The 11,406-nt window shown below is 37.7% G+C and overlaps 1 protein-coding gene across 6 annotated transcripts in view; it reads left to right on the top strand.

The window, feature by feature from the left end:
• Positions 1-11,406, top strand: part of PIKFYVE (phosphoinositide kinase, FYVE-type zinc finger containing) — a 74,924-nt gene that overhangs the window by 11,224 nt on the left and 52,294 nt on the right. For all 6 annotated transcript variants that reach the window (XM_032403463.1, XM_032403474.1, XM_032403482.1 and 3 more), the window contains 3 exons: positions 3,995-4,202; positions 5,994-6,083; positions 11,235-11,373. In XM_032403463.1, the coding sequence (XP_032259354.1) occupies positions 3,995-4,202; positions 5,994-6,083; positions 11,235-11,373 (437 nt within the window). The remainder of the gene's footprint in view (positions 1-3,994; positions 4,203-5,993; positions 6,084-11,234; positions 11,374-11,406) is intronic.

Raw genomic sequence — 11,406 nt, 5'->3', positions numbered from 1 at the left:
CCCCCCCCCCCCCCGACTAAACTGCTGCAGAGTTCAGAGCTCAGTTGTCTTTCATCAGGATTTTGGCTGCAGCCTTTAAAAGAATTTTTTACCTTTAGTTTTTCCCTACCTCTAGTTCCTTTTCCACACTCGTCATTATTCTTTGTTAAATGCTAATTTGATCATGCTGGGTTATTACCTGCCTAAAACCCTTTCAGAGCTCCCATTACCCTTACGATAAAATCCTTTCTTGTTAATATGGTTGTGTTGGTTTCCCAGGGCTGCCATAACAAAATACTACAAACTGAGCAGCTTAGAACAACAGAAATTTACTTTCTCACAGTTCTGGAGGCCAGAACTACCATAATAGCTCTCATTCCACAGGTCAGGGAACTAATGTAGGGATTCTGCCATTTGCTGAGTATGTTTATTCCAATTAATATATTTTAGAACTGAGGAATAACCACAGAATAACCACTGAACCCACTATAAGATGGATTTGAGCTAAAACGCTGTTGATCACCTGACCTCCATGAGCCCCTACTCTGACTGGTAGACTACAATAAAATTTTGGGTCTCCTGGAATTAGAGCCAAGTCCAGTAATCCCCCAAAGGTTTGACTGTTATCTGTTCCTCAATGCACAGTCACCCCCGGTAAAAGGCTATAGGTCCCTACCACCTTGGAAGGGTGGTAGAAAGATTAACAGTGTAAGTTTTTGGCAGTGTAATGAGGGTTTTCCTCAAGGGGACCCAGCCTCCCTGCTTCATTCAGGAATTCTGGGTCTGTAAATGGCTCAATTCTGAGAATTAATTGGGGGGCCATGACTGTTTTTGATTTAAGTTAGACTACTGTCCACTTGTTCTGGAGTTTGTCTTATACAAATTGAGTAAGAATTTAGTAGACTGCCCATCGACTTCACTTCTGTGAGCACCATGATCAATGCCATGGTCGCTACAAGTCAGACTATTCTGATTGCTTCTTTGACTCTACTGTCTATTATAGTATCCATGCCCACCTTGTCATTGGCGATTAAGTGCCACCGTTCTGCCCCTGCCACCGTAGGATCTAATGGTCTCCATTGCATTTAGGTTTCCCAATTCAGTGGCAGCAGTTCCCACTGTAATTTCTGACCTACAGAGAAGAGCACCACAAAGCTCTACAAGGATCCTGGGGTTTCCCTCACAAATTTATTTCTCATGGTCATGAAAGGTATATGCTCCAGATCCTCCTGGGGTGAGTGAGCAGGTCTTCCATGATAAATCCTTTCTTAACATCTACTCTCCCTAATTCTTTGGATCCCTTCCTTCATAGTATACCAGGGCAGTTCTGGCCTTTCAACCTCTTTAAGTGTAGGCCACTATTGGTCCATGTTTCAGCCAACCAGTCAACCGATGAGACCGTTAGAGCCCTTTTTACCCCTCAAGCTACGATATTCAATCCAGAATCTGTGCTAGTGGGCTCATATCAGTAAATTCAGCTGGGTCCTACTTTATGTTCTTTCCACTGTATCTTTGATATATCTCCACTATATCTCCTATATCTTTGATATCCATGTGCATACCTATTCCCTGGGTTTCTGTCTATATACGTTGGAAAAATCACGTTAGTGCACCGTCACATTACCTTTCAGGGCTTGCTGGGACTTGAATCTTGTTATAGCTCTAGAAGAAAAGAGGGTAGTGGGAGTGGGTCCTGAGGAGAATAAGCAGTGTCTTGCAAGGTAGCAAACTCAGGCCATTTTGGATTTCTCAGGCAAGTCAGGGTTAATCTCCTCTGACAGGGTGCAAAGGCTAAGAAAGGTAAAGAAGATTCAGCAGAATTTGGGGGCTTAGTGTCCCCAGCTTCATCAGGATCTTCCCATATATCTCCATTCTACTTTTCAGGATTCCATTCCTTCCTAGTCAGTGCCCTCATTTTCACAGCAGTCATACTGCAAGATTAATGATTCAGTGTGTATTGTAATTCAGCCACTTGCAGGATGAAACTCTTAGTTTGATTTTCAGCTCTGTGGCTACAGGAGATAATGATTTCTCTCAGGGAAGACATAGAAACTTCCAGGTAATTTGCACAGCTGGGAATTTGAATTCCTGAGGTCATCCTTCCTCCCCTCCCCCCCACTTTGTCTAGTACAACTAGGAGCAACCAGTTTCGTTATACCTGCTAATTTGACAAAAATATTCTAAGATATGAGGCCCACCCACTTTATGGAGGGTAATCTACTCAAAGTCAACAGATTGTATATATTAATCATACGGTAATCAAAAACCCTTCACACGAACAAGGACACACTGTTTGACCAATCAGCCAGTCTCTCCAAGTTGACACGTAAAATTAACCATTGCAAATGGGATAATACATGCTGGACACAGTTGTATATCGTAGCCTTGAATAGATGTAAAGTACCTAGAATAATGTATGGCGCATGGAGAGGGATGAATGAATATTAAGCAGTTATTGTGGTAGTAGCAGTAATATCTCTGCATCTGTCATGCAACTTTTTAATTATATGTGTGTCTTTCACCTCAGTGGACCAAGTTCTTTGGTGGCAGAGCTGTGTCTCCTCAGTCTTTGTATACCATCACATAATATAGGCATGTGTTCATCAGGCACTTGCTGATGAAGGTTCTTCATGAAATGAAACCTTTTCAGTTCAGGCTTGGCTGTGTTCTGATCATTTTCATTCTAATAGCTGACTGGTAAAGGGAGATTTCCTTATAGTAAGAAACAAACCAAGCCTTTGTTGTGGCAACTTAAAGACCTTTCTGCAGGATGTGATTTCACTCCCTACTGTCGTTCTACTTCGGTCACCTGGTGGTGGTTTGTCCTGACACTCTCATTTATCCCAGACTGGATTCACTTTTTTTGGTCCTGATTGAAGTGGATATATTTTTCTTTAGTTTTAGTATGTTTCATCTGTTGAATCGTGGCATCAGAAAGGAGTAATGAAACAAGTGATACTTAATTTTGCTTAAAATCTATGCACAATTTAACAAAACTGAGGACCACATAGTTGTAGTCTTAAAATGAAAAAAAACCCTGAAACCATTTATTATAATTATACTTGGTTGTAATTATGGTAAAAACAGTACAGTTGCCTTTAAGAACTCTTTTGTTCCATGTCATGTCAGTTTTCTAATGTTAATTGTAAAAAAAAATTAAGGTGGAATTGTTAAATAACATGTATTTGTAAAATAATGTAAATGTAAAATACATGTTTAATTATCTGACCCCCCCCCTTTTTTTTTTAGTACACTAAACTTACAGAATCACACGAATAATTGTTACAGAAAAACAGGATAGAAATGAAAACTTCTATTTGGGCAGGGCTGCGTCCTAAAAAAAAAATGGCAGTGTATGAAAGTATTAAATAACCTTGTTTGTCCTCCGAAGAATATTTCATTGCCAACTCAACTTTAACTATAGGATTTTCTGTAATAGTTCCCCCACATATTTCATACGGTCTGTAAGCCCATTTTCTATTTGTTTGTTTTTGAGATGGTGCCCCCTTGTGGAGGCCACTCCTAGGGCTTCACAATGGAGACCACTCGCAGGGCTTCACAATGGAGACTTACATAACAGTTTCCTCCTCCTTGCCCAGGGGAAATATGTTGTTTCCCTTTTATATTGGTTTATTTACTGTATTCGAAACAATTTTTTTCTTGAACCTACTGACCTTTATTTCATTTTTAGAACCTTGAAAAATGTATTTTTTTTGAAAAATACTCTTAAAGAGTTTTTTCTAGTATCATTGGGTGCTGTTTTCTTAACTCATTAATAAAAATTTGACATTATTTGAGTGCCTGGATGAACTTATCATAGTGATGGTTTTTAAAATATATAAATGAGCTAATAAAATTATTTTGCATTGTGAAAACATCTTTTTTGGTAGTCTTTACTTGAAGACATTTTCCTGTTACTTGAAAAACTATTAACCCAAGGATTTAATGTGTTTTGTTAAGTAACCGATTATCGTTATTTTTTAAGTTAATTTTCTTGTTTTGTTTTCCCTCCTAGGGGACCTCCGAGCTTGTACATACTGTAGAAAAATAGCCTTAAGTTATGCTCATTCCACAGACAGTCATTCCATTGGGGAAGACTTGAATGCTCTTTCAGATTCTGCTTCCTCTGTGTCTGTACTTGATCCAAGTGAACCTCGAACACCTGTCGGAAGTAGAAAAGCCAGCCGCAACATATTTCTAGAGGATGATTTTGCCTGGCAAAGGTATTATCACTAGAGTACAATTTTATTTATATTTGAGGAATACAGATAGTCTTGTGACCCATGAGTGCCTTCAGTTAATTTTTATCTTCTTTGAATTATTTCCAACATATTCCCCTCCTTTTTCTTTGGCTTGCTACCAGAAGGATCATGGAATATTTATGGATAGTGTTTATATTGACTAATTAGAATGTAAGCTCTATAAGAGGAGAGACTTTATGTTGTTTTTGTTCACTATTCTACCCACTGGCACCAAGAATGGTGTATGGCATATATATGATCTTGATAATATTTGTTGAAAAGGAAACAGAAGTTATTGAGATGAATAATTTCTAATGTAGCCTTCTTAGAGAAGGAAAATGCCCATAAACTTTGTATTCATAATATTTGTAAATGAAATTAGATTTATTTCCTCCCTGAGGAACACTTCATGTTTTCCATAGATCTAAATATGCTATTTCCAGCTGCCTGCTGGTGAAGGTATTACTAACTCTTGGAAGTTACATGGAATTGTTTGAATTAGAATCCTAGATTCATTGGTTTCTGATTTTTTTTTTTTTTTAGCTAAGTTATATTCTTATGTACAGTACTACATCTGGCCTCTGGCCATATCAAAGAGCTTAGAGTTTTAATTAACCTTTTTCTGATAAGTTATTTTATCAATCACCCCTTAAAGGTGTGAGGACTTAATAGGTAACCAATGAATTTAAATAGAAGTTAAGAATGAATTATAGCCACATTCTACATATATGACTCCCAGGGACGTAATGTGGAGCAGAAAAGAAAGTCACATGTGTATACAATGATTATGAAGTTCAAAAATACACAAAACAAGCACACTCTCTAGGTATACAGATGTGGTAAACGTAAAGAAAAGGAAGAGAATGATAAGTATAAAATTGACAAGAGTAGTTTCATCGAGGGCCCAGAGGGGAATGGGATTGGGAATGGGATTGGGTAGGGGATACAGGCATTTCGGAGTCCGTGCTAGTGGTGCACTGGTATTTGTGGCATCATGATTCTTCATTCATTACATGTATTTTATAAATTTTAAAAATTGATTCTACATTTAATAGACCAATAAAAAAGTATAGGGATTCTCAGTTCTTTCTTACTTTAGCTAGCAATGCCTTTTAGTTGTACCTGGCCCTATTGTGTGAGTCCAGAATTGGCAAGTGTCCCCTAATAAACTAGATTTGAAAGCTTCCTAAGAGATGTAGGTTAGATGTCAAGGATAGAATAATTTTATTTCTGTGCTAATTGTTTCATGTTCATTACCTTTTAGTTATTGTATCTCTGGGATAGGCACTACTTTCTCCTTTTGACAGATGTAGAAGCTGAGGTTTAGAGAGATTAACTAATGGACCCAAGGTCATACAGCTAGTAAGAGGGAGAGCCTGCACTTGGACCTAGATCTGACTCTGCGGTGCTATTCCAGTGGGCTGTGGGGACTGAGAATAAAATACTTGAACTCAGGATTTCCCTCCAAATCACTTCAATTTTGAGTATATGATGGATGAAGGAGTTCTGTAAGTACCCATCCAACCAGTGTTATTATTTTAAGGGCATACCGTATACTTAATAAACTACCAGTCTTTTGGCAGTTGATGTAGTTAATATAAAAACCATAGTTTCTACCTTAATTAAAAGAAGAAAACAAAACTGACATATAGTGTCATTATTGCAGGGGAAGACAATCAGCTTTTAAATTTTAAATGTTAAAGCATTTCATTGAAATTGGATTTGCTTGTTACTGTCCCAAATCACCTCAGTATTTTTCTGCTTTCTTTGTAGTTTGATTCATCCAGACTCCTCAAATACTCCTCTTTCAACAAGACTTGTATCTGTTCAAGAGGATGCTGGGAAATCTCCTGCTCGAAATAGGTAAACTGCCAAATGAAAACTCCATATTCTGTATTTGATTTTTCTTTCTTTCATGGTAATGAGAAGAGCAAACAGATAAAAATGGGGTGGGATTGATTATTATACTTTCTTAGCTCTAAACCTGAATTAAACTATTGTTTACCCTTTTGCTAGTCAGCTCTGGCTTGCATTCTCTTCAGTGTCTCTTTTCCAGTATTCTCCACTGGCTTCAGATCTCCACTGGCTTTCTTCTAGCTTAGCAGATGGCCTTATTTTCTATTATAGAGCGAAGAGAGCAGCTAAGAAATAGGCACTTCAACTCTTACCACCACTTACCAACTTGATTTACACTTAGAGCTCATCTTTTTCTTTTTTTCTATCTCTTATCCAAGCTAATTCTCCATTTGTATTCTGGATCCCATCCCTTCTCATTTTTTTATTAATCATCCTATTGATGTTTGTACCTTCTATCTCTCATTGCTAACTCCTTACCATTAGCATTTAAACAAACTCAGATAATCTATTAAAAACAAACAAAAATTTCTTCTTTATGGTTCATCTCTCTTTATCTATATTCTCAATTATTTCTTTTCTTCGTAGCCAAATTCCTTGAAATAGTTGCCTTAATCATTCTACACCTGCACACTTCCTCCTTTTTCAGCTTACTAGATCTTACTGATGTCCATACCTCTTCACTGAAAATGCTTTCCTTTTTACAAGTTTAAGTGGTGAATAAGTAGTTCTTAACCTGAAGAACTAGACATCTGAATGACCTTGGTTTAACATACTTTCAATTTATTCTTTCTACAAGTACCTAGAAACCAGGAATGTGTAATACAGCAACGAACCAAACAGACAAAAATTTAATGCGCAAAAAAGCAATAAGACATAGGGGTAGAGATAGGCATTTTAAATAGTGTAGTCAGGGAAGACCTCACTGGGAAGGTGACATTTGAGCAAAGACCTGAGAATGTGAGGGAATGAGCCATGTGGACATTTTGTAGAAGAGTGTACCAAGAAAACAGGAAATAGCAAATTCCTAGAAGGAACATAGCTGTTAGAGGTCCTGTGTACCTGGAGTAGAAGGTTCTTACAGTTAATTGTAGGACTTTGTCATTTATTCTGGGTGAAATGGGAAGCTACTAGAGAGTTCGAGTTTTTAAAAAACTTTTAAAATTATTTTGAAAAAATTTCAAATTTGCAAAAAGTTGCAAGAATAATAAATTTTAACATATTCTTTATTAAGGTTCACTAATTTACATTTTCCCATTTGCTTTGTTACTATTTATATAATAGACTTTTTTTCTGAATCATTTGAGAATAAGTTGCAGACATCAGGATCTTTTACTTTTAATTAAAAAAACTTCATTTTTTTTTTTAAAAGATTTTATTTATTTATTTGAGAGAGAGAGAGTGAGAGAGAGCATGAGAGGAGAGAGGGTTAGAGGGAGAAGCAGACTCCCCACTGAGCAGGGAGCCCGACGCAGGACTCGATCCCAGGACTGCAGGATCATGACCTGAGCTGAAGGCAGTCACTTAACCACTGAGCCACCCAGGTGCCCCAGAAAACTTCGTTTTTAGAGCAGTTTTAGGCTCACAGCAAAATTGAGTGGGAAGGACAGAAAATTCCTGTATACCCCCTACGCCCTACCTTCATAACCACCCCCACGATCAGTATCCTGCACCAGAGTGGTATATTTGTTACAGTTGATGAACAACAGTAATATATTATCACCCTGCATTGATATATTATAACCCAAAGTCCATAATTTATATTAGGGTTCATTCTTGGTGATGTACATTCTGTGGTTGGGACAGATGTATAATGATATGATATCCAGTGTTGCAATATACTATAGTTTCACTGCCTTAAAAATTCTCTGTGCTCTGGGGTGCCTGCCTGGCTCAGTCGGTTAAGCATCTGACTCTTGATTTTGGCTCAGGTCATGATCTCAGGGTGTGGGGTCTCTGTGCTCAGTGTGGAGTCAGCTTGCTCCGCTCCCTCTCCATTTTCCCTGCTTGTGCTCTCTCTCTCTCTCAAATAAAATCTTCAAAAAGAAAATTCTCTGTGCTCTCTTTATTCATTTCTCCCTCCCTCCAACCCATGGCAACCACTGATCTTTTTACTGTCTCTATAGTTTTCCCTTTTCATATAGTTGGACTCATTCAGAATGTAGCCTTTTCAGATTGGTTTCTTCCACTTAGTGATATTCATTCAAGGTTCCTCCATGTCTTTTCATGGCTTGATAACTCATTTCTTTTCAGCATTAAATTATGTTCCATTATCTGGATATACCAGTTTACCCACTTACCTACTGAAGGATATCTTGGTTATTTCCAGGTTTTGACAATACGAATAAGGCTGCTGTAAACATTTGTGTGCAGGTTTTCATGTGGTCATGTCTTGAGTTTATTTGGATAAATACCAAGGAGTATGATTGTTGGTTCGTAGGTAAAGAATATGATTAGTTTCATAAGAAATTGCCAAACTGTCTTCCAAAGTGGCTGCACCATTTTGGATTCCCTAAATGGAAGAAGAAGAATTGGAGATGGGAGTTGTGCTATAGTGAAGGGCAGATGCCGCAAGGGGATGTGGAGTTAAGACAGTTTTTTAAAAGGTGGGATGAATTACAGTATTTCTGTTGGCAGTGTACAAATGGAGAAATAGCTGTGCTAATTTACATTGTAGTTCCATGTGTTTTGAATTAATGCTATTGTTGATGTAAGTCTTTGGGAAAGGTATAATTTAGTCAGTGAGTACTATCTCTAAATAAAACTTCAACCAGCATTCTTAATGCTAGGCTACTTATTAGAGTATTTGACGACAAATTTGACTAATTTTCTTTTGTTCTTGTTACGGCCATATCAGGATATGTGCAGGGATAGTTAGAATGTTAGAGAAGCAAAACACAGGGATAATAAATACATTCGTTGGAAAGAGATTTTAATTAATGGAATAAGACATATAGTGGTGACTTTTCACTAAAAGACTATGCCAAGAAATAAATGATTGAAAAATCTTGCTTATTTATTTGATATCAGGGGTTTCTCATAAGCTATTAAGAATGACTTTTTGCTAAACCTGTTACAAACCTGTGAATAATTTCTTAAATTATTTTTTTAAAGATTATTTTTTGGGGGGAGGGAGAGAGAGCACACATGTGCACGTGTATGCACGAGTTGGGGAAAGGGCAGAGGGAGAGAATCCTCAAGTAGACTCCCCACTGAGCATGGAGCCTGTCTCGGGCCTGATCTCATGACCCATGAGATCATGACCTGAGCCAAAACCAAGAGTTGGACGCTCAACTGACTGAGCCACCTAGATGCCCCAAAATTACTTTAAAAGTATCTTTATCTTTATACTAGGGAGAGCATAGTTTTTCAATTGATACCTGGTTTTGAAAGGCAGCCTTGTTGTTAGTTGAGTTACTTTAGACAAATTACTTAATCTCTGATTCGTGATTCCTTTATCTGTAGAATGGATTTAGTAGTACCTACTCCATAGTATGCTATGAGAATGAGTTTAGTGTCTAACTCATTGTAGATACTTATGCCTTTTTATCCTTTATATAGAAGCTAAAATTTGGTTTCATTTTTTTCTAAGTAGAAGCTAACTAAAATTTCTAGCTACAATTTTTTAATAAATAAAAGCTTGGTTGATGCTGTTGACCTTCCACTTACAAGTCATTTATCTAGTAACTTTGCCAAGAGGCAAAATTAAGGGTATTATATAAGTAATAATATAACAAGAGAGGAAACAAATCTTCACTCATTTTTTTATTGATCAAATTCAAAGTATAATTGAGGACAACAATGCAGTTCTAATAAGAAGAAAGGAATTATTTTGGGGGAATAACATTTGCTTAGTTGGGATTCAGAGTTAATGTTTTCTCTTACCAGAACATGACAGGTGTTCATCTAAAGACATTCTTAATTCATTGGTTATGCAAAAACTATTTGGTCTGTGGGCCATAGTTTCCTGTTCCTGATCTGCCAGATTCTTTTTCTTTCTTTCTTTCTTTTCTTCTTTCTTTCTTTCTTTCTTTCTTTCTTTCTTTCTTTCTTTCTTTCTTTCTTTCTTTCTTTCTTTCTTCCTTCCTTCCTTCCTTCCTTCCTTCCTTCCTTCCTTCCTTCCTTCCTTCCTTCCTTCCTTCCTTCCTTTCTTTCTTTCAGATTTTATTTGTTTATTTGAGAGAGAGAGCGCACAAGCAGGGGGAGTGGCAGAGGGAGAGGAAGAAGCAGGCTCCCTGCTGAGCAGACAGCCTGACGCGGGGCTCTATCCCAGGACCCTGGTATCATGACCTGAGCGGAAGGCAGAGGCTTAACCAACTGAACCACCCAGGGGCCCCTGCAAGATTATTTCTGTATTTAGTCTGTGATTCTTCATATTTGTCAGTTAAAAAAAAAAATTAGTTTTCAGCATTTTAAAAAGAGTTTATATCCTTTTCCTTTGAAATATTAATGATAAATATAGTATATTTGCCATTGCTTTCCTATAATCTTTCCATAGTGACTTTGCTTTACACTTACTCTGAAATAGTTTTAGACTAACACAGAAGTTGGACAATTTTTTTTTTTTTTAAAGATTTTATTTATTTATTTGACAGAGAGATAGCGAGAGCAGGAACACAAGCAGGGGGAGTGGGAGAGTGAGAAGCAGGCTTCCTGCCGAGTAGGGAGCCCGATGTGGGACTCGATCCCAGGACCCTGGGATCATGACCTGAGCCGAAGGCAGACGCTTAACAACTGAGCCACCCAGGCGCCCTGGACAATTTATTATAGAGAATTTCTGGATACTCTTCTCTCAGCTTCTCCCAATGATGATATCATACATAACCATCATAACTACATTTAAAAGTACCCTTAATGTTGGCAAGTAAGCATTTATTTATTTATTTTAAAGATTTTATTTATTTGAGAGAGAGCAATGAGAGAGAGCATGAGAGGGGGGAGGGTCAGAGGGAGAAGCAGACTCCCTGCTGAGCAGGGAACCTGATGCAGGACTCGATCCCGGGACTCCAGGATCATGACCTGAGCTGAAGGCAGTCACTTAACCAACTGAGCCACCCAGGCACCCCAGTAAGCATTTATTTAAAAATGAATTTTCACTGTAATTTTATTTATTGATGAAGAATTTACAACTGTGTTTTCACTTTTTGTTTTTATTTCCAGATCAGCTAGCATTACTAACCTGTCACTGGATCGATCTGGTTCTCCCATGGTATCTTCATATGAGACATCTGTCAGTCCCCAGGCTAACCGAACCTATGTTAGGACAGAGACCACTGAGGATGAACGCAAAATTCTTCTGGTACTGATCCAGTATCTTTGCTATTTTTGAGCA

Source organism: Phoca vitulina, unplaced genomic scaffold (genome assembly GCF_004348235.1).
Source record: "Phoca vitulina isolate PV1807 unplaced genomic scaffold, GSC_HSeal_1.0 scaffold1, whole genome shotgun sequence".
NCBI classification, from domain to species: Eukaryota; Metazoa; Chordata; class Mammalia; order Carnivora; family Phocidae; genus Phoca; species Phoca vitulina.
This window is presented reverse-complemented; position numbering and strand designations above follow the sequence as displayed.